Source organism: Hyperolius riggenbachi, chromosome 2, assembly GCF_040937935.1.
Source record: "Hyperolius riggenbachi isolate aHypRig1 chromosome 2, aHypRig1.pri, whole genome shotgun sequence".
In the NCBI taxonomy this organism is placed as follows: Eukaryota; Metazoa; Chordata; class Amphibia; order Anura; family Hyperoliidae; genus Hyperolius; species Hyperolius riggenbachi.
The window spans coordinates 70,555,780-70,583,182 of NC_090647.1; the positions used below are offsets into that span (position 1 = coordinate 70,555,780).

Genomic DNA, 27,403 nt, shown 5'->3' on the forward strand with positions numbered 1-27,403 from the left:
CCAGGTACCCAAAATGGCTCTGACTCCTTAGTCTAATGCTGGGGATACACGGTACGTTTCTGTACCGTGTATCGAGCAGCTGATGCGGCCAGCTGATAATATTCAGCAGGTCCGATGATGCTGCTCGATCCCCGCCGGCGGACAATGGCAGGGAATCGAGCAAATCTTGCCTTGATAAAGGGGGCCCTACGTGGCTCCGAAATGTTGTCCATTTGCTTTTGCATGGATATAATCAGGGCTGTGGAGTCGGTACAAAAATCCACAGACACCGACTCCTCAGTTTAGGATTCCACCGACTCCGACTCCTCTAATTCGCATGAGATGATCCACTGGTTGTCTGATGGATCAACTCACAACAGCCGTGTGAACTGATCCATCAGACAAACCAGGGCAGCTGTGGAGTCGGTACAAAAATCATCCGACTCCAACTCCGATTCCTCGGTATATGAAACCACCGACTCCAACTCCAGGTACCCAAAATGGCTCTGACTCCTCGACTCCTACTCCTTAGTCTTATTCTTACCAGTGCTGTAGATTTGGTACAAAAATCATCCAACTCCCGACTCCTCGGTTTATGAAACTATATACATCTACTGCAACTCCAACTCCTACTCCAGGTACCCAAAATTGCTCCGACTCCTTGACTCAGACTCCACCTCCACAGCCCTGAGACAAACTGCCTGTTATCAGTCGCTCGTCTAGTCGTTTGTCATGCATACACACGCCCAACAGACCAAGACTGGATGATAGTTGGGTGTAAAAGTTGCACATGTGAATGAGCCTACCGGAGCTGGATTAAACAAAACGTTTTATACATACCTGGGGCTTCCTCCAGCCCCATACGCATGGATCGCTCCCACGCCGCCATCCTCAGTCTACTGGGTCCCCGCACTTCCGTCAGTGGGGGAGCCATTCTGACGTAAGTGAAGTGCGCTGTTTGCCCATCTCTCCCGCAGCCAATGGAGAGATACATAGAGGGAGGGCGCACTTCTCCTGCGTAGACTGGCCTGACTGGCGGAAGTGCGGGGACCCGGTATCGGAGCTGCGGGAAGGCTGAGGACGGCAGCATGGGAGCGATCCGTGCGTATGGGGCTGGAGGAAGCCCCAGGGATGTATAAAACATGTTGTTTAATCCAGCTCTGAGTCCCTTTTTTAGATATCCTACAGTTTTATTTTTACGGTTTCATGGTCTCTGCTCAATGCCACAGGCTTTGAAGCATGCCAGAGATAAAATCCATGAACTATTGACCTCTCTTTCCTGCTCTCAGAAGCCAATTTTTTTGCCAGGAGAGTGTTTAATGGCTAGAAATTCCTTGTCAGTGAGGGTTACGGCGCTATAGTAGAAACCGGTCCCAACCTGGGCAGAAACTGTCACTTGCAACCTGATGTTTAACTCTCACAAGCAGAGAAAGAAAAAAGGAACACGGCATAGTCATTTGTTTGCTTGCCACTGTACATGCACATGTCTGTCTTATGTCACATGTTACCTTGGGTATCCTTTAACATCAATACATAGATCTGCCAGCTCCCTGCAGTGATTGGCATTGCCCATATGTAGCTTGCTGGCATTGACGGTACATGAAATCCAAGTTCAATGTGAATAAAGCCATTCAAAACTGCATAAACAGAGTTCATTATAAAATATGTGCCAAAATGAAACCATAACATTCTGTGCTTGTCATATGATGTGTCCATTCTAACTGGGTGCAACACATACAGCCAACGACTTCAGATAAAAGAGGATGGGCCTATTAGTCATCAGGGGACCTCTCACCACATAAAGAGCATGCATACTGTGTAGGTGGTTTTGTTATTTTTAAACATTACCTGAACTGAAAAACTTTTCTAATTTAAAAGGACCACTATCGTGAAAATCAGAACATTTTAAATACATGTAAACATCTACAAATACAATGTACATTTCCTCCAGAGTAAAATGAGCCGTAAATAACTTTTCTCCTATGTTGCTGTCACTTACAGTAGGTAATAGAAACCTGACAGAACCGGCAGGTTTTAGACTAGCCCATCTCCTCATGGGGGATTCGCAGGGTTTTCGTTATTTTCAAAAGCACTTAGTTAGGGCTCGTTTACACCTAAGCGGGAATCGCGCGATTGCCGCTCACCGCAAACCGCTAGCGTTTTTTTTTTAAACGTTTAGCCCCTGTTATCCTATGGCAGTGTTCTCACTGCCTCGATTAGGGTTGTATTGTGATTAGCGATAATCGCAAACGCATTACCTGCAGCGTTTTGGTGGCGATTCTGGAGCGCTCGCGATTAGCATGTATAGAACTGCTAATCGCAGTCGCTCCCAAAGCGTTAATTTGTCCAGTGATTTTTCCGCGTTAATTTCAAGAGTGAACAGGGCCTAAATGGCAGATGTTCAGTCCAACTGCCAAAAAAAAAGTGTGTAGGGAGCAGGGAAGCTGGCCAGCATCTTTGTATAAATCCTTTTCAGGGAGAGTCTTTATAAAGTATAAAAGCCATGCTGAGAATCCCCCATGAAGAGATGGACCAGCCCTGTGTCCCGTCAGATGGCTCTGAGGCCCTTGGCAATTTCCCCCATGGAAGCGCCAACCCTGCATATCCCTGTCTCGTTCCACCATGTTACATTTTTCTGCCACCTGGCTGGAGACAAAATTCTGGGGAGAACACAGGAAGGTCTCAAGAAATTTTCTATGACTTGATTACCTTCAGACACCCTCATAAAAAGTCCACTAGCGCTCGTTCCATAAAAACAAGGCTGGTTCAAGGTAATAGGAGGCCCTAGGCAAAAATTAACATGGGATCACCTTGACCAGCAGCAAAGATTTGCAGTCTCCTCCTCCATAGCAGCGTGAGTGTGGACAGGTAGCTACACATTTTCCTTGAGCATTGCATTGGTTGCAGCAACAAGTTCTGCTGCTGGTTATATCAGCCCATTCATTCTCCACTTAAAGTACTACCCGAACTGACATGTGACATGATGAGATAGACGTGTATGTACAGTGCCTACCACACAAATAACTATGCTGTATTTCTTTTTTTCCTTTCTCTGCCCGAAAGAGTTAAATATCAGGTATGTAAGTGGCTGACTCAGTCCTGACTCAGACAAAAAGTGATAAAGTGTGACTCTCACTGATAAAAAAAATTCCAACAATAAAACACTTTCCTAGCAGAAAATGGCTTCTGAGAGCAAGAAAGAGATAAAAAGGGGAAAATCTTATCAGTGAGGGTCACATTGTAGTCACTTCCTGTCTGAGTCAGGACTGAGTCAGCCACTTACATACCTGATATTTAACTCTTTCAGGCAAAGAGAGAAAAAAGGAACACAGCATAGTTATTATTTAGACACTTCCTAACAAAGATGCCCTCGAGTCCTAGTGTATACACAGTGGCGTAGCAATAGTGGGTGCAGAGGTTGTGACCGCATCGGGGCCCTTGAGGCCCATACCCAACTTCAGTATTAGCTCTTTATTTGGTTTTGTGCTGCTAATATACAATTCTGAGGGCCCATTCACACTTAAAAGTGCAAAACCCCGGCGATTACCACCGGCGTTTTGCGGGAGTGATTATTCCACGATTTAACGCGGAAAAAATCACTGAACACTGCAGCGATTTTTCCGCAATCGCGTTTAGCGCTTTTATAGCACTGAAACGCAATTGCCAGGAAATCGATTGAAAATGGTGCAGGCTACACGTTTGCGTTTGGCGATTTGCGTTATTCGCCGGCGATTAAAGCAAATAACCCAAGTGAGAACCGGCCCATAGGGTATCATTGCACTAGCGCTTTAAAAAGCACTAGCGCTTCAGCGTTTTGTCGAAATCGCCGGCAAAATGATCTAGTGTGAATGGGCCTAAAGATGCTTTGAATCGTAGGGATCATTTAGACACTGCTCCCCATCCCCTTCTTGCACCTCTGACACTGTGATTATTCTTGATTGGTTTTGGTGCACTGTATCAACTGTTATGCATAGAATGCTTGGTGGGGGGGGGGGGGGTACAATGTAAAACTTGCACTGGGGCCCACAGCCTCTTAGCTACGCCACTGTGTATTCAGACAGCTTTTAACAAGCCCAGAGTAAGGAAAATAATAATTTGTATGAGGTTACACAATTGTGGTCTAAAGTCCAGATGCATGTTTGAATGGGGATTTCACATGAGGGTGTTATGAGGGGAAACATATATATTAAAGAGGAACTCCAGTGAAAATAATGTAATAAAAAAAAGTGCTTCATTTTTACAATAATTATGTATAAATGATTTAGTCAGTGTTTGCTCATTGTAAAATATTTTAAATCCCTGATTTATATTCTGACATTTATTACATGGTGACATTTTTACTGCTGGCAAGTGATGTAGCTGCTGCTTGCTGTTTTGGCAGTTGGAAACAGCTATTTCCCACAATGTAACAGGGTTCACAGACAGGAAACTGCCAGAAGTACCTCGGTACTCAGAGCTTCTTGTGGGAGGGGTTTCACCATAAGATCAGCCATACAGTGACCCCTGATGGTCTGTTTGTGAAAAGGAATATATTTCTCATGTAAAAGGGGGTATCAGCTACTGATTGGGATAAAGTTCAATTCTTGGTCGGAGTTTATCTTTAAAATATAAAAAACTACTGACCTTAGCCCATTTAAAAACGGGCTCTAGGTCTATCATCAGCGCCAGATGCCCTGCCCCCTGGCCCGTCCTGCTCCTGTCCCTGCGGCACATGCGCAGTAGCGCAAATGCAAGAACACACACTTACACAGGAACAGGATGCAGAGACGCAGGGGTTTTATTATATAGGATGCCATCTAGTACTATTGGAATATAGGAGCCAACTGGTAGAGAAGGATCGCCGGTTTAAATTTAGCGGCCGCATGACGTCTACCAGAGCGCTGGGAGCGATGACGCACTAGGATTGCCACTGAATTTAGCATCTGCGCAGTTCGCATTGCAGTTAGTGCGGCTGCGCAGGTCTCTGGAGCGGAGCAGTTGTTTTCGGCGCAGCAGATTTGGAAGCAGCACTGAGTAACTTCGGCCCGTCAGAAAACGGAGCTGAAGTTACACATAAAACACTATAATTCGGCCTCCAGCTAATGCTGGAAGCCGAATTACATCATTCCCCACTATCCATAGCAGCCTGGAGGAGTAATAGTAATTAAACACCCCGGGAACTTGTGCAGGAGCAGGATAAGCCATACCAGCTGTATACCCCAAGTCTCCCGGCGCCGATTTGATACGTATGGCTCTAGAGCGCCGTCTTCCCCGCGTCATCGCTCCCAGCGCTCTGGTAGATGCCATGCGGCCGCTAAATTTAAAAGGGCAATCCTTATCTATAGCAGATAGGGCAACCCTGGGGAGGGTCAGGGTCTGCTCCGTAGCATGAATTAACCTGATAAAGCTATGAAAAGTGAAACGGAGGATGCGGGCTGTCTACCAGGACGACAGCAGTGTTAAACAGGTACCAAACTTTTTTTTTTTTCATATTTCGCATCGTAAGTCCTTTAAGTTGGTCTCTGAGTTTCTTTACAGTGTACCAGTGTACTCAGAGTTGACTAAATTAAAACGATTTTATACATAACTGGGGCTTACTCCAGCCCCATCCGCTCGGATCGCTCCCACGCTCCCGTCCTCCAATGTCCGCAGCTCCGGTACCGGGTCCCCGCACTTCCGTTGGTCGAAGCCAGTCTAGCGTAAGAGAAGTGCGCCCTCTACGTATCTCTCCAGCAGCTGCTGAAGAGATACACAAAGAGTGCACTTCTCCTGAGTAGCTGCCCGTGATGACAGCGGAAGACAGTGGCATTGGAGTGATCCGAGTGGATGGGGTTGGAGTGACCCCAGGTATGTATAAAATCATTTTAATGTTGTCAGCTCTGAGTTCCTTTAAGCATAGTTTTCCAATGCAGGAGCTCACTATTGACTCTACCAGTGATCGTAGTGCCTAGAAACAACCTACATCTAAAGCAAGATATTTATTCAGACTTCAAGGACAACTGTAGTGAAAAGAGTATGGAGGGTGCCATATTTATTTCCTTCTAAACAATACCAGTTGCCTGGCAGTCCTGTTGATCTATTTGGCTGCAGTAATGTATGAATCACACCAGAAACAAGCATGCAGGTAATCTTGTCAGATCTGTCAATGTCAGAAACTCCTGATCTGCTGCATGCTTGTTCAGTGGCTATGGCTGAAAGTCTTAGAGGCAGAGGATTAGCAGGGTTGCCAGGCAACTGGTATTGCTTACAAGGAAATAAACATGGCAGCCTCCATATCCCTCTCACGTCAGTTGTCCTTTAAGAGAATCAGGGCATTTTTCTGACCTATTTGGTGCCCCAGGCAATGTAACCTATGCAACCTTTCCCACCACATACACAGATAAATATATATATATATATATATATATATATATATATATATATATATATATATGCCTAAAACTTCCAATACTGAGACGCACAGATAAGTTACCATGAGAACAGCTTCCCCCAGAAATGAGACAGGAGATCACACATCCTGGTACTCTGTAGAGGAGGTGGTGGTTGTTTACCAAGGGAGGGCTGGCTGGCTTCTGGATCCTCCATCCTGCTGACCAAGAAGAGGAAGCCCAGCACATGCAGAATCTGTACTGTGGAGCTTTGGGCAGTAGTAACTGTCCAGCACTCAATGCTGTATTAATAGGTGGTCTCTAAGTACAGTAATTCTCTGTCCAGGAGTGATGCCCTGATTGTCCAGGAGTGATGCTCTGTTCAGGAGTGATGCTCTGTTCAGGAGTGATGTCTGATTGTCCAGAAGTGATGCTCTGGTTGTACAGGAGTGATGTCCGATTGTCCAGCAATGCTCTGGTTGTATATGATTGATGTCTGATTGTCCAGGACTCAGTGATGCTCTGATTGTACAGCACAAAGAACAAGTCTTTAACTTGCAGCTCTAATGATGCAGCACAATTCCATGCTCTGATCCAGCAGTAAAGCTATTCCATTACAGGTTATTTTATCATGCTGGAAAACCCATGATGGTCCAGTGAAAAGAAAAGGGATTCGGCAGGTGGAAAGAGATGCTCTAAAAGAAATCCTCTTGCTCAAGCAGGTGGGAAGAGATGCTCTAGATTAGAAGTCCTCTAGCTGCTAGTCTAGCAGATCACACTACACTCCATGCTCTGTGTCTATCCTCACCATGTGGGTCAGATTTCATGCGCGTGGAGGCGCGCCGTGACGTCACTAGCACTATACACAGTGCTCAGCCAGACATTACAAGCAGATCGCCGAGCATTGCGAGCAAGAGAGCACATGGTCAGGCTGCTTTACAGAGCGCCTAGCCATTGCTCCGACCTGTGTGCTACACTGTGCTCGGCAGTCGCCTCTAGTGCTGTCACTTTCAGACTGGATGGGAAGGACAGGAGACGTGGCTGTGAATCATCACTGCTGGCAATGTCACGTTCATTGTTATATAGGAAGAGACGCCCAGTGAGTGGGGCAGAGGAGGTTGCTAGAAATTAAGTTAGGCTGTCTCAGACTTCTAAGGAGGAGGAGGGCGCATTTTCTTACACATAGCTCCCAACTGTCCCTCTTTTGGAGCCATGTCCCTCTTTTCTCCTCATTTGTCCCTCTTTCAGGACTTTGTCCCTCAAATATATATATATATATATATATATATATATATACACACACTAAAAACTAAAAAGTGTGTTTGACTGTAAACTTTATTCCTATCCTTTAAAGGGACACTGTAGGGGGTCGGGGGAAAATGAGTTGAAGTTAAAGTCTGAAATTCCAGAAGTGAACCAGAGGCGGGGCCAGAGCATTGGGGAGTGGCTGTGCGTGGGCGCAGGATGTCTGTGGGGGACCATTGGAAGCCCCGGGTAACTTAAACTCATTTTCCCCTGACCGACCCCCCCTACAGTGTCCCTTTAAAGGAGTTATCAGGGAAAATTAATACCTCCTCATGTGTCCCTCTTTCAGGACTTTGTCCCTCAAATATATATATATATATCTACTAAAAAAATGTGTTTGACTCTAAACTTTATTCTTATCCTTTAACCATTTCAGCCCGCTGGGATTTTTCACCTTATGCATGTAACGGTTAGGTGTCGCAACTCAGATGTCTGATTATTTGGTGATCTGCAGAATCACCAATAATCCAGACGCTATACCTGATTATGTGTGATCTGCAGAATCACCAATAATACCAGTATAGCAGCACAAGGAGCTGAGTATGTAGTGCTTGGTGCAACCGTAACTTAATAGTTTGACGAGACCTCACCAGAGGGGCTGGTGAGGTACTATCGGCACACTGACCGTATAATAAAGTACAAACCCCAGCAAGCTGGAGATACTGAAACTGAAGAGATACAATCTCCCGAGGAGCCAGTGATTCAGACAGTACTGCAGCCTAGGAGCAGGAGGTACAAACAGCACTGCAACTAATGATCCCCTGAGGGACAGGTGATTCAGACTGTACTGCAGCCTAGGAGCAATTGGTCACTAGCAAATCACTTCACCAGAGGAGCTGGAGAAGCTAACACCTCACCAGTGGCGTGGGCCCACTGGTGAGTAGAAAGGTCAGACAGGCAGGGGTTGGCAACAGAGAGGACAGTATCAGAGCAGAATCGTAAGGTAGAAGAGTAGTCGGTAATCGGGCAGAGGTTCAGCAACGTAGGCAGATAGGCAGAGGTACAGAATTGATAAACTTAGAGCAAAGTCAGAGTATAGCCAGAGTCAAACACAGAATATCAATCACAATATAATTAATCTCCTAGTCTAGGTGTGAAGTCCTTGGTTTCAACACCTGGGATCTAGACTAAGGTCTGAGCGCTAACACTAGATGTATTCACGACAGCAGACACTTCCTGAATGAAGCCCGGAGGCTTAAGAAGCAGAGGAGACCTCACTGGCACGCCTCCTGCCATCAGCCAATCCGGGGTGTCGTGAGTCTCCTCTGACGTCAGCAGGTCAGCTGACGCCTCTCCTCCCAGCATAAAGGTCCTGTCTGTGCACGCGCCCGCGCAAGACAGCGACCCTATGGGCAAAAGAAAGCCCCGTCCTCGGCGTCCTAGACGCCGGAGAGACGGGCAGGAGCACGAGGGCAGCTGCGGCGGCGGTGCTGTTCGCCGCAGCTGTGGCCCCCCAGGCTACCTCCGTCCTCGGCGACCCAGATGCCGGGGGGACGGGCGGAGGCAGCGGCGGCGGTGCTGTTCGCCGCAGCTGCCACTATATTTGTTACAATGCATCAGAGCAATTTTCACCTCCCATTCATTCGCTAATAACTTTATCACTACTTATCACAATTTATTGATCTATATCTTGTTTTTTCCGCCACTAATTAGGGTTTCTTTGGGTGGTACATTTTGCTAAGAATTATTTTTTTATAAATGCATTTTAACAGGATTAATAAGAAAAATTGGAAAAAAATTTATTATTTCTCAGTTTTCATCCATTATAGCTTTAAAATAATCCATGCTACCATAATTAAAACCTATGTATTTTATTTGCCCGTTTGTCTCGGTTATGACACCATTTAAATTTTGTTCCTATCACAATGTATGGCGCCAATATTTTATTTGGAAATAAAGGTGCATTTTTTCCGTTTTGCGTCCATCACTATTTACAAGCTTATAATTTAAAAAAATGTTTGTAGTATACCCCCCTTCAAATGCATATTTAAAAAGTTCAGACCCTTAGGTAACTATTTATGTCTTTTTTTTTTTATTGTAATTTTTTTTTCCACTAAAAATTTTTTGGGGGTAATATTTTGGTGTGGGAAATAAACAGTTAATTTTTAATGTTATTAGATGTGTAAATTGTAATGTAAAAAATATATAGATGTAGTTTTACTATTTGGCCACAAGATGGCCACCTTCAGTTTTTTTCCCCTCCTGCTTCTCGCTATGCAGAAGCACAAGGGGGATACGGACATTTTTACATTCAGAAAGACTGAAGCCTCTTGTGAGAGCGCTTCTGTTTTTCTGCAGGGGACACGGATCGGTGATCGGGAACCATGTTCCTGTTCACTGATCCCAGGGCTACCGGGGGATACCACAAGGGCGCGCCCACGATCGCGCGCTGAAGCGCCGCACAGCTGCAGAGCAGCCGCCCGGACGTGAGCTTCACGTCCGGGCGGCAGAAATGGTTAAAGGAGTTATCAGGGAAAATTAATAAAATAAGTGCTACTTACAGGGGGCTTCCTCCAGCCCCAAGCTCCCAGCATGTCCCTCGCCGCAGCTCTCCCCGCAGCCGTTCGCCGCAGCTTGCTCCCGGTCCCCAGCGGTCGGCCTGTACTGCACCTGCGCGAGCAGCGCTGTCAGTCACCTCCACGTGGGCCGGAGCGGTCCGCTCCAGCCCACATAGCAGTGATTGACAGCGCCGCTCGCGCTGGCGTAGTACAGGCCGACCTGGAGGTCGGCCTGACGTCATTGCTGGGGTCCGGGAGCAAGCTGCGGCGAACGGCTGCGGGGAGAGCTGCGGCGAGGGACATGCTGGGAGCTTGGGGCTGGAGGAAGCCCCCGGTAAGTAGCACTTATTTTATTCATTTTTCCCCTGATAACTCCTTTAACCTCTTTGGCGGTATGGACGAGCTCAGCTCGTCCATAACTGCTAGAGGGCGCGGCTCAGGCCCCGCTGGGCCGATTTTCACAATTTTTTTTTAAAACACGCAGCAAGCACTTTGCTTGCTGCGTGTTGGTCCCGATGCGCCGATACCCGCCTCGTAACGACCCCCCCCCGCCGAGACCCCTGCGCAGCCTGGCCAATCAGTGCCAGGCAGCGCTGAGGGGTGGATCGGGACTCCATCTGACGTCGACAACGTCGATAACGTCATCACGATCGTCATCATGGCGACGGGGGAAGCCCTTAAGGAAATACCGTTCAGAACGGGATTTCCTTTCGTGGGTACGCGCCGGCGGCGATCGAAGGTACGCGCTGGACGCCGCAGGGAGGAGGGCATCATGGAGCTAGCGCTAGGCTAGCTACATGATTTTAAAAAAAAATTTAAAACTGCTGCTCCGCCACCCTGGCGCAGGTAATAGAACGCCAGGGTGGTTAAATAGATGTATTACTAATTTTAAAATGTTAATGTGAAGGAAAATGAACCTTGATAGAAAGGACCAGTGTGGTTTGAATTTTAAAACAACATATTTTTCTAATGAAATCTTTATGGTACGTGTGACTAGGGGTGTGGCTAAAGTGTCCCTCTTTCTCATCTCAAAAAGTTGGGAGGTATGTGTAACAGGCAGAAGTATAGTCTGTGAGAAAATCCTTTGTGTGACGTCACGTAAAATGTGTTGTGACGGCTTTAGCAGAGAAAACTATTGTGGAGCTCACAACAGTATTTTAAAGTGAACCTGTAGCGGAAAAAAAGTCCAGGTGGGATCTCCGAAAGTCTGCTTGTCGGCGATGTACATAGGCGCACTTACTAGCAGCTTTTTGCTTTGGGTCCGTTTTTTTCCATCAGAGCCCAGGCAGAAAGCTGCACCTGCGCAGGGAGGTCGCCCATGTTTGCTCGGGGTTGCCACCAGCACTGGATCGGGCTGGCTAAAGAGGACAGTGGAATCCTCATTACGATCCAGAGGCTTCCTCCTCCCGAGGTAAGTAGCTGACTTTTCTTTATTTTTTTCAAAATTATAGATTATCTTTAAAACCACCCTGGCGTTCTATTAAATGCGCCAGGGTGGCGGCGCAGCAGTATTTTTTGATTTATTTTATTTTTTAAATCATGTAGCTAGCCTAGCGCTAGCTACATGATTTCCCCCTCCCTGCGGCATCTCTCCCACCCCTCCGATCCCCGTCGGCGCTTATGCCCATAATGAAATCCCGTTCTGAACGGGATTTCCTTTAGGGCTTCCCCCGTCGTGACGTCATCGGGAGTCCCGATCCACCCCTCAGCGCTGCCTGGCACTCATTGGCCAGGCTGCGCACGGGGTCCGGGGGGCTGTAATGCGGTGCATCGGCTGCGAGCGGCGGCGATCGTCCTAAACACGCAGCTAGCAAAGTGCTAGCTGCGTGTTTTATTTAAAAAATGAAGAAAATCGGCCCACCAGGGCCTAAATGGCGCCCTCCGGTGGTTATGGACGAGCTGCGCTCGTCCATACCGCCAAGCAGGTTAATACTTGAATAGCAGCAGTCAGGGCTCAGCCACACTATAAGCGCTTTTCTGAGCGCTTTTTAAAAATGGCTCCCATTCACTTTCATAAAAATCGCTGCAATTTTTCTCGTACGCGATCGCACAATCGCTGGAAATTTTACCGCGATTTTAATGAAAGTGAATGGGAGCGATTTTTAAAAAGTGCTCAGAAACTGGAAAACTGTATACTCACCTTGGGTAGTTTTCCTTTCCTAGTGTTTGTCCATGTCAGTATACTACTGGCAAAGCCCCGCCTCCCTTTGCCCTAATTGGATATCCAAACTAATAAAGGCCCCTACTGACCCCATACTGCCATTCCATGTTACTAGAACTAGCCGTCAGCATAGGGCAGGGCCGTATACTGACATGGACAAACACTAGGAAAGGAAAACTACCCAAGGTGTGTATACAGTTTTCCAGTTTCCCTAGTGTTTGCCATGTCAGTATACTACTGGACAATAACTACTAGACACAACCTGGGTGGGTATGCTAAACATAAATTTAATACAACTCAAGCAGAAAACATAAATGAAAGTCACATTGCATTATCAAGAGCAGAAGAAATAACTTTCTTTCCAAACTCTACAGTTGAGAGTGAAGCAGGCTCAACACAGTAATGCTTTAAAAAAGTGTTATCTGTAGACCAATTGGCTGCTTTGCACACAGTTAACAATGACACCTTATTGAGTGCTGCCCATGAAGAAGATATACTTTTGACTTCTAAGCCTTTTGAATCAGTTTTACAATCCAACAAGCTAGAGTTCTTGCGGCTGCCATTTTCCCCTTTCTACATCCTGCCGGAATTATAAACAGTCTTTCCGAATCTCTGATTTGCTTTGTTGCCTCTAGATAGGCTTTAATTCTAGACGGAATGTCTAAAGAATGAGGTTTAGAAGGATCCTCCTGTAAATTAAATGCCGGCAGAGACCACTCTTGATTTAGATGAAGAATTGATGTACACTTTGGTAGAAAAGACTGGACCGGAAACAATACCACTCGATCGTGAAAAAACACTAGGTATGGCTCTTTATGAGATAATGCTTGTAATTCAGATATCCTCCTACCAGAAGTGATAGCCAACAAGAACACCTGCAACGTTGCTTTATCATTTTTTTCTTTATTAGAAAAATTTGAGAATAATAGCCTGTACCTTCTTCTGAAGGCGGAACTAGTTTTTGAAATATACTCTTTCAGAACTAACTTTTTCTCTTTTGTCTTTGGAATTTTTGTAAGATTTACATTGTCCCTTGGTGGACCTCTTTTGAGTGTCCACTCGTGACCTAAAGGAACAGTCTTCACAACCCATGTTTTCTCCAAGCTTCCCGCCCAAATGCCCTTGAAGTGTTGCAACCTTGCACCCACCAGAACATCTTGGACGAGCCTCCTCTCAAAAAGACTTGCTAGTATCGGGAGTAGCATTAGAAACTTTAGACCTGTTGGATTTCTGAAGGTCTGATTTGGCCTCCAATTTCTCCTAAATTCCTTCCCAGGCCTGTATGACTTTGCTTCAGAAAATGTATTATGTACTTGCTTCCTGTACTGTGGAAATCTTTGCTTTCTAAATTTGCGATCCTGGGGCAAAAGCCCCAACTTTCCTCCAGTCACTCTTGAGATGGCAGCATCCATCTTAGGACGGAAAAAGTTCTTTCCATCAAACGGAATTTTTGACCAAGATTGCTTCGAAGTTGGGTCTGCTGCCCATGGCTTCAACCACAAACATCTTCTGGCCATAATTGAATATAACATAGACCTACTCGAACTTCTGACTAGATCGACACTAGCCGCACCAACAAAATCCGCAGTCAAAGATAACTCTCAGAAAGCAAATAATAAATCATCTAAGTTTACTTTTCTTTTAATTGCCTTCTGCAAATCTTCGACCCAAACCTTCATAGCTTTTGCTACCGAAGTCAATGTAATCGCAATCCTAGATGACTCCCCTGATGACAAGTATGCTCTCTTAAGATCCTGATCTATTTGACGATCTAGCACATCTCTGAACAAAATAGAATCTTCTATTGGAAATGTTACATTTCTCACTATCTTCATTAAAGATGCATCAACTACTGGATTCTATTGAACCTAAGCTTCGCTCTATTCTGAGAGAGGGTACATCTTCTGAAACCAATTCTTCAAGGATGGTTTTTTAACCAGTATCTCCCACTCTTATAGAATGAGATCTCTAATCTCTTCCATTAGGGGAAACACCATTTTTTCCTTACTTAAAGCAGACCCAAACCAAACATTTTTTTTAATTAAAAATATTTAGTTGCTCCACTCTGACACATACAAAAATAAATAAACACTCCTTCAAACCTATGATAATTTCAGTGCATGCTTTTCACCCTTCTCTTTCCATAACTAGGGTTATACTGGGGGCAGCCATTAGCAATTCCTCCATTGCTGGACACTATCTACTCCACCAGTTTGCCGGATTTTGTCCCGGCAATTTGAAAGGAAGGGAGGGGTTCCTCCAATAAATGTAAAATATTTTATATTTGTCATCATGCAGCTGAAAAAGGCTACTATTTATTATTATAATTTAGAAAATAGATTTTATTTCTGAAATCTTGTATTTTTAATTTGGGTCCACTTTAAGTGTTTATAGTACCTTTTCTTATTATTTTTGGGTGAAGTAACCTCATCTTCCCATTCAATCACGTTTCTTACCCGAGTGACAAACGGGGGAATTAATGAAAAATCAAACCCAACCTCCTCTTCATCAGAATCAAGATCTGAAGAGACTCTGTCTAGAGAGGAAGAGTTTGAAGTTACAGGTTGGGGCGACCTTCTAGATTCGGACAACTTTGATACCGCATCTTCTACCACCTGTTTCATTAGAGTTGATACATCTCTATCTTCTCTTGCAATGTCAATATGACATAAATCAAAAACTTTCTTATTAGGAAGAGATGGTCTCCCACAAATCCAACAGCTATCTGATGGGGGTCCCACTAATCCTTGAGCTTCCCCCACTGCCGAGGGAATAGAATGAATCTCTTGAATTGATCTATCACTTGAAGTCGACCTTCTTCTACTATCTTGGCCTTGGAGATCACTAGAGTGAGACACCAGCCTTGAATCTTTAGACTTCTCATTAGATCCGCTTCTATGCGAAGAGACCTCTCGATCTTTGGATACATCTACATGTGTCCCTGACTTCTCTCTTGACTCATGCCGTCAAGAATCTTCTCTGACTCTTGAGTCTTCATAAGGCTTATTTGACTTAGTCTTTGATTTTGTTTTTGATTTAGATGTAGACTTTGACTTTGGGTAATCTCCTTCAATATACCACTAATCTTTATATTCATATATATAATAGAACAACCAGTAGTATACTCGCCAAATAATTTTCACAATTTAACTGGAATAGTCATCTACAGCTTAAAACACTGACTAAATACATATATGTACACCACAAAGGATCTATTCTGAGCAAAACCAAGAACAATCAGTATGCAGCACTACCAACAATTCAAGAAACTGACCACTGACCTGAACAGAGACTGTAAGACTAACCCAGAATTTGCAGCCATAGAAAATAAACCTCGAGTCCTACCTTCAGAAGATACAATGCAGGGGAAACAGCATAGTAATGAACAGTGATGCTCAAATCCGAACTTTGGGTGAATCCGGATAGTTCTCTCCGGATATCACCCAGTAAACCTGGGCGGGGGTGGGTCAATCTTACCTGTCTGACGTCTTCTTTGGTCTATCCCTCGGCGCCTCCCACGATGCGCTCCACGCACATCACGTGAGTATAAACACTTCCTCCTTCCGGGTTGAACACTCACGTGACGTGCGTGGAGCGCATCGTGGGAAGCGCCGAGGGATGGACGAAGAAGACGTCAGACAGGTAAGATTGACCCCCCCGCCCACGTTTACTGGGTGATATCCGGAAAGAACTATCCGGATTCACCCAAAGCTCGGATTTTAATGAATATCCACACTCCAGAGACTCAAGCCGCACTCGTCTGACGCTTGGGAGGACGCTATCTGCATTTCCTTATTCATTTAAAAAACCTCCTTCTGACCTCAGTAAAGATAGCCGCCGGGACATTTCCGCCGAAAATCTGTAAATATGTGCAAATCTTGCGCGCGCAAGAACTGGAAGTAGCTCATCACTGCTCAAGGAAGACGGGCATAGACACTGTCAGTCAATGCCTACATCGTCAGAGGAATCAAATAAATGCCATCTAGCCTTACCAGCTGCAGGGAAACCACAATACCGTTTAGGTACTTAGCGTGGACGCAGGGATTTTGCAAAAAATGTGTCCCGGAGAGTACCAGAGGGGACTTCACGCCTCATTGGAGCATTTAGCTACCTGAGACCGTGGACTACAGCAGGGGAGCCAATCTGCTGGAACCGCAGAGAGCAGGTAAGGGAAACAAATCCTGCTGGAGGCGAGGACTAAAAAAGGAATGGCAGTATGGGGTCAGTAGGGGCCTTTATTAGTTTGGATGTCCTATTAGGGCAATGGGAGGCGGGGCTTTGCCAGTAGTATAGGACCTATAGGACCTAGGACCTATAATGTCCAAACCTGCACCTCTACAATTCGGAGTGCCACAAGGATCAATCCTATCCCCTCTGCTGTTTGCAATCTACATGTTGCCACTCGGTACACTTATCCAACGACATGGCCTGACGTACCACTGCTACGCCGATGACACACAGCTATACCTGTCCTTCAAACCTGGTGGAACAGACCCTACCCCAAAAATAAACTCTTGCTTAGCTGAGCTTCAGGCATGGATGAATGATAACTGGTTGAAACTGAATGCTGACAAAACTGAGTTCCTGTTTGTCCAAAGCCAGTGCTCGCCATCAAAACAGCTCTATCCTAAAGCAACACCAATCAGGATTGAGAATTCAGACATAAACAGCTCCAACCTTGTGCGCAGCCTTGGCGTACTAATCGATGGGGAATTGAGTTTCAGAAACCAAATTTCATCTGTAGTTAAATCTTCCTTCTTTCATCTGAAGAACATTGCAAAGATTAAACATCTGATTCCCCCAGAGGATCTTCAAACCCTAGTCCACGCCTTCATCACATCACGGCTGGACTACTGCAATGCCCTTTATGCTGGCCTCCCCAAAAAAGACCTGCGCCGCCTGCAATTAGTGCAGAATGCTGCTGCCAGATTGCTAACAAACCAGCCTCGCCACTGTCACATTACACCGATCCTTCGCTCACTGCACTGGCTACCAGTAGAATGGAGAATACTCTTCAAGATTGGACTGCTGACATTCAAATCCCTGCACAGTCTGGGCCCTGGATACATGAAGGACTTGCTGAAGCTGCACCACACCTCTCACAACCTCAGATCAGCAAGTTCTATAAACTTGGTCACTCCCAGAGTGCACCTCAAAAAATCTGGAGACAGAGCCTTCTGTCATGCTGCCCCTACTCTTTGGAACTCCCTACCACACCCAGTAAAGACAGCACCATCCCTGGAGCTATTCAAATCCAGACTGAAAAGCCACCTGTTTAGCCTGGCATTTCCAGATTTATAAAATTCTTCCTCTGTACCACGATGGTCGGAGCCATGCTTATGCGCTTTGAGTCCCACGGGAGAAAAGCGCTTTACAAATGTTATTTGTTGTTGTTGTTGTTGTAGTATACTGACATGGCAAACACTAGAGAAAGCACTAATCAATCACAAAGTGCTCAGAAAAGCGCTTATGGGCTCAGCCACACTATAAGCGCTCTTCTGAGCGCCACTCCCCCAAGCCCCCCCCCCCCCACCTCTGGCTCTCCCCTCAGTATGCATTAACAGTTTGCAGCAGTGACGGCAGGAACACAGGCATACTTCTGCGTTCCACCGGTGAGGTCCGATCTCTAAGTGCCGCATGCTGCACGTTTCTAAGTTAAAAGTGTTAAAAAAACTCAATAACTTGTTCAGCGCTTGTGATTTATGATGTGAAACAAGCCTAAGTGGATCCAGCATAAACCTCTGTGCTTACCTTAGGTAGCTTTGCCTAGGGTCAGGTTTGATTTAAAGTGGTTTAAAACTCTGACAAAATATTCAACAAAAATGTGTTTTCCTACTTTTTATAACCCATACAATTATCCTATTTGCTTTTGTGCACAAGTATTATTATTCATTTATAAATTATAACTTCCCAAAGTTCAGTTTATTTACTTTGAAAGCTGCTGGTGCATGGTATTCATAACTGTTGTAATTCTGTTTTAAATGCAGCCATCAGTGATTTCTGACCTGTGTTTCACTCCAGGACTTATTAGCATAAGTTTCTGCACAGCCAGAGAATGTTTACTTAATTGTATCAAGTAAAGAATGTATACAGAAGATAAGCTAATCACCAGTTGGGATGCAGCAGCCCCTGCAGGAGAAAAAGCCAGTCCTGTGATGTAACCCTTTCAATGCTGTTTTACTAAAAAAAACATTGTGTTAGTATATTATGTGCTGTAAATAATCTTTTAGAGCAAAGAAGAAATAGTGGGTTATATTCCACTTTAAATAGTATGTATTATGGGTATAATGAATGTTCTGTGGTATGGGGTAGGTTTTAATCCCTTTGAAAGAAGGGGGAAATGGTAGAATTATGCATTCCCATGAATTTTGGCCAGCTTATGGCAAACATCCGCTGGGACTGTCTCACAGGTAATGTGCAATTGAGCTGCTTGGGTCCATTAACCACAGCATAAGCAGCTGCCAAGATTAACATGTAAACCATTTAGACTGCTAATTATTAAAGTATATTTAAATGAAAAATAGTTTTGGAAGGAAAAATGAAACGTTTTCTAAATGGCCCATTCTGAGCAATCTAGGCAATAGAGCCCCATAGCCAAAACAAACCAGTGTGAATAGTTTATCACATACAAGGGGTAGGGGTCTGCAGTATGCACATAACCTAATCAGCTTGTCATTATAAAGGATAAACATTATTATCTGTTTCCTCTCATCAGTTCTGGTAGGGAAGAGCAAATAGGAGTATTTACAAACAATTACTTAAGAGGAAAGAAAATCTTTTTAAAGTGGACCTGAACTCAGAACGTCCTCTCTGCTCTAAAAGATACACAGCAGCATAATAACCTTTAAACAAAAAAAATGTATTTGTTACAGCTGATACAAACCCTGCAATAAATCTGCACAGTTTCTACTTCCTGATTCATGGAAGCAGACATATCGTTAACAGCCTGTGCTCTCAAATGGGCTTATCTGCCATAGGCAGTCATGTGACTGTGACGGTTACTGCCACTACTCAGATGACTGATTATTGGTGATCTGCGGAATCACCAAGAATACAGACGCTATACTCGATTATGTGTGATCCGCAGAATCACCAATAATACCAGTATAGCAAGAACGAGAGCAGAGCGTAAGTGTGTTTCTGGTGCCACCGTAACTCTAATGGTTTTACAGGACCTTACCACAGGAGTTGGTAAGGAACACTCAGGACACCAACAGAACAGACTAGACACAAGGCCCCCTAGTGGGGCTGGAAGGTACAGACAGAGAAATACGGTTCTAACGGTCACCTGTGGAGCAGGTGATTTAGACCTTACTGCAGTCTAAGAGATACAAATAACACAGCTCTAATGGTCACCTGTGGAGCAGGTGATTCAGACCTTACTGCAGTCTAAGAGATACAAATAACACGCCTCTACTGGTCACCTGAGAGAGTGTAAGTGTTAAGGTGCAAACAGTAATACTTTGAGGACCGCACCTGGAAGACAGGTGCAAGAGCAGATAGGAATACTGCTCAGCAACAAGTTCCTTCCGTAGTCTGGACTCTCCACGGGGAGGAGTCAGACAGGGAGAGGGAAGGACAGAACGTGAGTGACACCAGAGAGAGGGTGTCACTAACAGGTCTGGGAACTGCCTCTAACAGTAAGGCCAGTTCTCGAGGTCGGGCAATCCAGGTCGTCAACACACAGACAGATACAGTACAGATACAGGAGACAGATACGGAATCCAGTAAACAGGCAGGGTTTGGCAACGGAGTATCAGAGTAGCGAGGTACAGAATCAGAATGAAAATACAGAGTCCAGGAACGAGCAGAGTTTGGCAACAGGATATCAGAAATAGCAAGGTACAGAATCAGAGTACAGGAGGATAGTCAGGCAGGCAGAAGGTCATAACAAATAATACAGTTCAATATTCCTAACGCTAAGGTGTGAGGTCCGTGATCATCAACACCTTTGGAAACTATACTAGAACACATTTACAATTCAATTAGTACTTTAAGCTATCAACAGAATCTGGCTAAGTGTGGATCCCCGGCTCCGGCCGGTTCTAGCACACTTTGGGATCTGACTATGGTCTGAGTGCTGACACACAAGCGTTCACGACGACAGACAAAGACAGAGTAACAACTCCAGGTTTAAATACTGACAGCAGATTCAAGCAGCCCCGCCCGAGGGGCTGAACCAACCTGCAAAGAAGATTGACAGGTGGAAGTCAGCTGACCACAAATTCAGCTGATCTGTCTCCTCTGCCCATAAAGGTCCTTTAGCTCCATGTAAAGGTCCTTTTGTTCCATGCGCAGGCGTGTGGACCCAAGCTGCTGCAACAGAGACCCCTGTCCCAGCTGAGTCGGGAAGCGACACCCGGGTTGGCTTGGCCAGAGAGGTGACATCAGGTGTGAAAGCAGCTGCGCTGCTTTCCACCACAGAGGTAACATTTTAAATCGTTACAGTGACACAGAAAGGATCAAATTACAACTTGTGATTAGACACAAATGAAGACTAATTAGACAGGCTAAACTCTCTAAATACATACAGGGTGCATTTCTGTTATGTTTTCCTTGTGTCCTGTGCAAGAGTTCAGTTTCACTTTAACAAAATGCCCAATAGGAGTGTTCAGAGAGACTGATTGGTGATTACTCAAGTTTGCTGTCTGTCAGTGGATTATGGTGTGTACACACTTGAAAGATAAATGAAAGATATCAGACCAATTTTACCCCCTTCCATGTAGTATGAGAGCCACACCTACACAGTCTATTCTATGGAGCTGAACTCCCCATCAGATAGAAATCTTTGCAAGATTCTGCACACAAAGATGCTGTACACATGCAACAGATCAGTATCTGCAAAAGATCAGTTCTTGCAAAAGACCCGTTCCTGCAAAATGCATTCATAGTCTATGATATCTGCAGATCATCATACACACCTTTGTTTAACTGACATTCATCTGCATATCTGACAATCATCTGCAGATCTGAAAATCCATCCTGGTGGATCTGATCTGCAGATGAATGTCAGTTAAACAAGGTGTGTATGAGGATCTGCAGATATCATAGACTATGAATGCATTTTGCAGGAACGGGTCTTTTGCAAGAACTGATCTTTTGCAGATAATGATCTTGGGGTGTGTGTATGTGAGGAAGAGTTCGGAGACAGAGCCAGCGTTGACACTGACAGGTAAAGTAATCATGCACAGGACACCGCGGTAGCACATTTTACAACAGGGAGAAAAGCCCGGTGGTTCTGTCGTGTTCGTCGCTTGTCTTGATATTGCATACAGTTACCACCAAGCATCCAATCCAGCGCGCCGGCCCAACATCTTGCAGCATATTCAATCAATACAAAACTAATATTAACCCCTATATGACCACGTCACGCCAATTGGCATTAAGTCCTGGGGGCGAAGATTGCAGGGGATTGCATGTGCCCATGCCCACTTGAATGACAGAGTTCCGCTCCATCATCAGTCTCCCAGCCATCTATTTACATTGTACAGCAATGCGATCTACGGCAGCGCTGTCTCAAGGGCTGTCCCCTAGGGAGGCACAAGAGCGATCTGGCAGTTTTCCAGATCCAGTACCCACGCGCGAGAGGCGTCTGTATACACAGGGGTTGGAGGACTGACCCTGAGTTTTTCACCTAGGCTGCTTTTTTCATTATTGCGCCCACTGCTCTCCTTTTTATTCGGGAGAGTGTTCACTAGTGCCGTCTTGTGGCCAAAAAGTAAAATTACATATGCAGGCAATACATACACATACACTTATTAAATATCAATAAAATTAATAACTTACACTTCCAAAGCCACCCCCCCAAAAAAAATCACTTGGGGGAAAAAAATTACATAAATAGTTGCCTTAGGGACTCAGCTTTATTAATCTATATTTTATGAGGGAAAATTACTTTTACTTTACTACATAGGGGATTGTAATTATGGACAAAAAAAAGATAAAACAACACCTATATTTCCAAATAATATATTGTCGTCATACATTGTGATAGGGACATAATTTAAACTGTTTAATAATTGAGACAATTGGGCAAATAAAATGTGTTGGTTTTATCCACAGGAGAACATTTTATTTTAAAACTATAATGGCAGAAATTGAGAAATAATAAATTTTTCCATTATTTTCTTATTTTTCCCGTTAAAATGCATTTAGAATAAAAAAAATTCTTTGCAAAATGTACTACCCATAGAAAGCCTAATTGGTGGCGGAAAAAACAAGGTATAGATCATTTTGTTATGATTAGTAGTAATTAAGTAATTGGTGAATAAAAGGGAGGAGCACTGACATGTGAAAATTGCTCTGGTCCATTAGTCCTCTTTCACACCAAGACGTTGTGTTTTAGGGGACGTGCCCCTAACGCAACGCATAGTGAAGTTGAAGTTGGACGTCAGATTGAGCTGCGTTATGAGGCTCTTGGTGCTATCCTGGGAAGTCCAGATCTTTTCAATGATTCGGATGATTCGAATCAGATCATTGAAAAGATCCGGATCTTTGAACCGAATCTTTGAATCATTTTACTAGGGAAGCAGGAAGCAGGGGTGCAGCAGAGTGAGAGGTGCAGGAGTATAAGGGCACATTGAGGGTGCTAATGGGGAAGGGAGAGATGCAGCAGGAAGATAGTGCTTGTGAACAGAAGCTGCAGTTCCTGGTTCTTCCAGACATCCACTGTGAACCGAATCCTTCATTGTGATGATCCGGATGACTCACAGAAAAGATCCAAATTGTTCATGATCTGGACAACACTACAGTGCAGTGATTATTAATTAGCCATGTGGCTAGGAACAATAACGGACTCGCCCCTTACTGAGCATGTGCAAACAGTCTAACGCAGCTAAAACCACCTATAACGCACAGCATGCTGCACTTTCTTTGAACGTTCAGCATTACACTGTAACACAATGTGGGCACTGTGAACAGCCCATTGATTTTTCATTACAGTGAGTTGGGCTGTGTAACGTATCGATTGCTCTAACGTGCGCCTGTAACGTCCCACTGTGAAAGCAGCATTAGGGTGAAAATCCTTGGGGGTGAAGTGGTTAAAAAAAGATATATAAATAAATAAAAAAATAAACTAACACTGCAGGAGGGATCAGAGCCCACCAACAGAAAGCTCTGTTAGTGGACAGAAAAGGAGGGGGGGAATCACTTGCGTGCTGAGTTGTACGGCCCTGCAGCTAGGCCTTAAAGCTGCAGTGGGCTGAATTGTAAAAAAAATAGCCTGGTCACTAGGGGGGTGTAAGCCTATCAAAGCTACTATTTTATATAGGAGCCATTCACACTTGTCAGTCTGCATTGGATCCCTTGCGGTAAGTGGACCTCATTTCTGTGCAGTCCGTGATAATCCCAGGCAGGCGGATGTGTTCCCCCATATAGCCTATAGAGGTAATGCATCTGCCTCGGTCTACAGCCAAACCACAGCAGACCATTGGAGTGGACACTACACTGTCCCCTCCCACTTTCCGCACGTAGTCCAACAGCAGATGGGAACTGAGTGTAAAGGCGCCCATATCGCTAGTGATGTTTGGGGAGACTGACCAAGAGAATATTAATACTATTGATTTATAAAGCGCCAACATATTCCGTGGCACTGTACAAAGTAATAAATGAACATGGGGTGCACAATAATACAGACAATTACACCAATATACAAAATTGGTAGCATAATGCAGAATCGATACAAAAGACACAATTGGTAATTACAGTGACAGGAAACACAATGAATAAAAAAGAATGTGTAATAGACCTCTGATCTCTCTGGAACTGGCCTTGTGACGCCACCCCTCCGCCCCTCAAATGTTATGCTGGATACACACGGTGCGTTCCCGCACTCGATTTCCTGCTCGATTCCCGTCGATTTGTTTATTTCCAACATGTCCGATTTGCATTTCGATGGATCGTTAGGTCGATTTGGCATACTTTACATTCGAATCGACCTAACGATCCATTGAAATGCAAATCTGACATGTTGGAAATAAACGAATCGACGGGAATCGAGCGGGAAATCGAGTGCGGGAACGCACCGTGTGTATCCAACATTAATATGTAGCGTATGGCCACCTTAACAGATTGCCCGGAAGAAGCCGCCCTTTGCGGCGAATCGCGACGGCTCCTGTCACGCACTCCCTCCTGTCCAGCACCACCGGTAAGCTTCTCCTTCTTCTGGCTCCCACACCACTCGGATTTCCGCATGATTGGGCTTCCAGCCCTGCACACCCTTTCATCTGCACCCAGGCAGCCCGGCTTTGCCGCTGCACACACGTTTCTCACTGTCTCCTGGCCAGTGTCCCCATCACCTGTTTATACACGCTGCCTAGGATTGCTACTTTGCGGGCACTCTTTTCACTGTCTTTACCACTGACAGGGGACCTAGATTGTCATCCCCTCCTCATTTCTATCCTTTCACCCTGTTCCTTACAGGGTGTCTAACTGTTTTTTTTCCAGCCTCTCTTCACTTCTTCACTTGCAGCCATCCGGTGTGCTCTGTTGTACAGTCACGCATATGTATGTGTGTTATTGATCCATATATTGTTCATTGAGGGCAGTTCATTCTTAATGTGCTCTTGTTTTTATGGTTTTATTTACTGTATGGTACAAATAAAGGCTTTTTTGTATTTTTCTACTATATTATGTGTGGTGCGGTTCTTGCAGGGCCAGTCCTTTCTCTCTTTAGTACCTTAACAGATGGCCACTAGATTCGACCATCAGATAGATCCCTGTCAGATCAGGTCTGAGAGGGATCAAACTGTTTCCTGTTCCTGCAATCCTGCTAAATCCTGCAATATCGCCAGTTGTCTGTGCTCAGGTCAGATCAGGACACCTCACAGAGGGGACTAAATAACTTTCATCTTGGAAGGCAGGAAACATACATTCAGTCAAAGAAGTAAGTAAATGCCTGCTGCTGCCATCACCCAAAAGCCCACTGCATTTATAGCCCTCCCTTAGGGCCCGTTCACACTACAAGAGCTTTTTAAACTCTAGAGATTTTAAAAGCTCTTGCTAATGCAATGCAATGGGGGATTTTTACAAAACACTCACAAAGGATAACATTAGCAAGAGCTTTTAAAATCACAAACGCCCAGAAAAGCTCTCATAGTGTGAACAAGCCCTTAGTGTGAGGTTCATCTTATATATTTGTTTTACGTGAAATGAAACAAACCAAACCCAGGTGCTCAATTTCCTTTAGGCCCTATTTACCCTTAACCGACATCAGGAAGTGAAAACCCGCATTCGCCCGGCAAAACCGCTTAGAAAAGCCACAAAACCCGCCCAAAGTGGACACGCGAACGGAACACAATGTGAACAAAACCTTAGAGTCCCTTTACACCGAAAATCACGATCGCCATTGCAAACACGCCTTTTCTTCATGCAATTCTTCATGCAATTTTCTTCATTTAAAGCAAGTGCGTTTTGTTTTTTTTGTTACGGTATTCAACAGCCATTGAAAAATCTACTAGAGGCCAATCGCAAATGCACAAGAAAATGCAGCATGCATCACTTTCCTGAACAGACACTAATCGAAATGCAACTGTGGAAAGCGGGCACTGAGATTTGCATGTTCATTCCGGTACCCTTGCGCAGGTGCCCTGATAATTAAATCATTAGGCAGCTGATGGAAAAGGGCTCAAACAAGGACAACCAAGGGGACAGGGACTGTCTCCCCCAACCCAAAAAAAGGAGAGTTGGGAGCAGGGGTGTAACTATAAATGATGTCCCCTGCCCCCCCCCCCCCCCCCCCCAGCAAAACTTTGTTGGACGCACCCAATATTCACACTCTTCCCAGGGGCATAGCAATAGCCATAGGAGCTGCAAAAGGAGGGGCGGGGGGGGGGGGCAGGGCAGGTGGTACCAGATGTATTTACTATTAACTTTGCCCATGGACTATATGCAGTATAGGTCGCACGAAAATGTATATTTCCAATTAAATCATATCTATAGGGTAGGGGCAGGTGGCATAGCTAAAGAATGCCTACGTTAGAAGGGCCCATGAAAGTTTTGCTATGGGGCCCCGTACTTTCTAGCTACGCCACTGCCCTTTCCCTTGTTATCCCCTGGTGACCCTCACAGCCTGAGGGTCCATCTCGCAAGGGTCATAAAACAAGTGTGAGCATCGTAATCTTCACTCCCATAACAAGTGTAGCCACAACACCTGATCTGAAGAATGGATCTCTTTATCAGAGGAATTGAAGTAGTAGTTGGGGCCCGTTACAGCTCTGGGCCGCCCTGTGGTCTCAGGAGCTGCTCCCCTGTAGTTTTTCCCCTGGTTGGGAGGTATGTATAGGATAAGATAGTCCCAATAATCAGATCATATGTGTATACGTACCACCTGAAGACCCTCTCCCTGAACTTCGATAGCGCCACTGAGATGCGGTTCTCTCTGGGCTCGGAGATGGCCGTGCTCTCGTGTGTGTTTATAAGATCCATGTTTCTCAGCGGTTCTCCTCATGAGCTGCAACAAGGGGAACTGAAGTCCGTGTGTCAAATGAGAAGAATGCTGAGGCAGCTGCCAATAGTACACTTTATAATGAATTGCTGAATCATTAACTGCGCTGACAAGGTTCATGGAGGCTCTGTACTATGAGCCTATGGGAAGAGATACTGAGATGGGATTAGGCACTGGCACAGTATGCTCTCTCTATACAGATAACACAGAACATGACCTAATTAACCCATCAGAAACTGTGTTTATGCCACAATAGTAGCTGCAGCTCCAGCTGTTCCTGAGGTGTGTTTTTTGTATTCGAAAGGAAGTCAGACTGTGAATAACCTTCCCGGCTGCAGTTTACTGGGAAACAATGATGATTTCTTTTTCTGTGTAAAGTGTTTTATTTTCATACTAGACTGCTGAGTGTTATCTTGACTCAAGGTCAGAGTTCCTCCGCTTGCATTCTGTGAAATGCCTGTTCAGAAATCCGTTATACAAGTACAAAACTTTATTGGCATAGAACGCAGGAGACAAATAACTGAACTCTGGCAAAAATACTGTCTTTATCATGAGGTTTAATGAAATCCATTAGTTTGGCTTTTTATACAGTCCTTGGCAAGTGGTTAGTATGATCACCCAAAAAAGGGAATAGGAGAAGGCCTCTGAGCTTATCGAAGACTGAGGCTCT

The 27,403-nt window shown here is 44.9% G+C and overlaps 1 protein-coding gene and 1 long non-coding RNA gene across 3 annotated transcripts in view; one reads left to right on the forward strand and one right to left on the reverse strand.

Annotated features, from left to right (window-relative positions):
* Window positions 1–26,755, reverse strand: part of LOC137545539 (solute carrier family 35 member F2-like) — a 56,812-nt gene extending 30,057 nt beyond the window's left edge. Inside the window, exon 1 of one of the 2 annotated variants that reach the window (XM_068266890.1) lies at window positions 26,614–26,755. In XM_068266890.1, the coding sequence (XP_068122991.1) occupies window positions 26,614–26,714 (101 nt within the window). In that variant the 5' untranslated portion in view covers window positions 26,715–26,755. Of the gene's footprint in view, window positions 1–6,430; window positions 7,127–26,613 lie in introns of those variants that run through there. The other variant, XM_068266889.1, reaches the window with a different exon arrangement.
* Window positions 26,756–27,250: 495 nt separating this feature from the next.
* LOC137543898 (uncharacterized) overlaps window positions 27,251–27,403 on the forward strand; it is a 66,472-nt gene continuing 66,319 nt past the window's right edge. Inside the window, exon 1 of the long non-coding RNA XR_011025657.1 lies at window positions 27,251–27,337. This is a non-coding gene — a long non-coding RNA (uncharacterized lncRNA). The remainder of the gene's footprint in view (window positions 27,338–27,403) is intronic.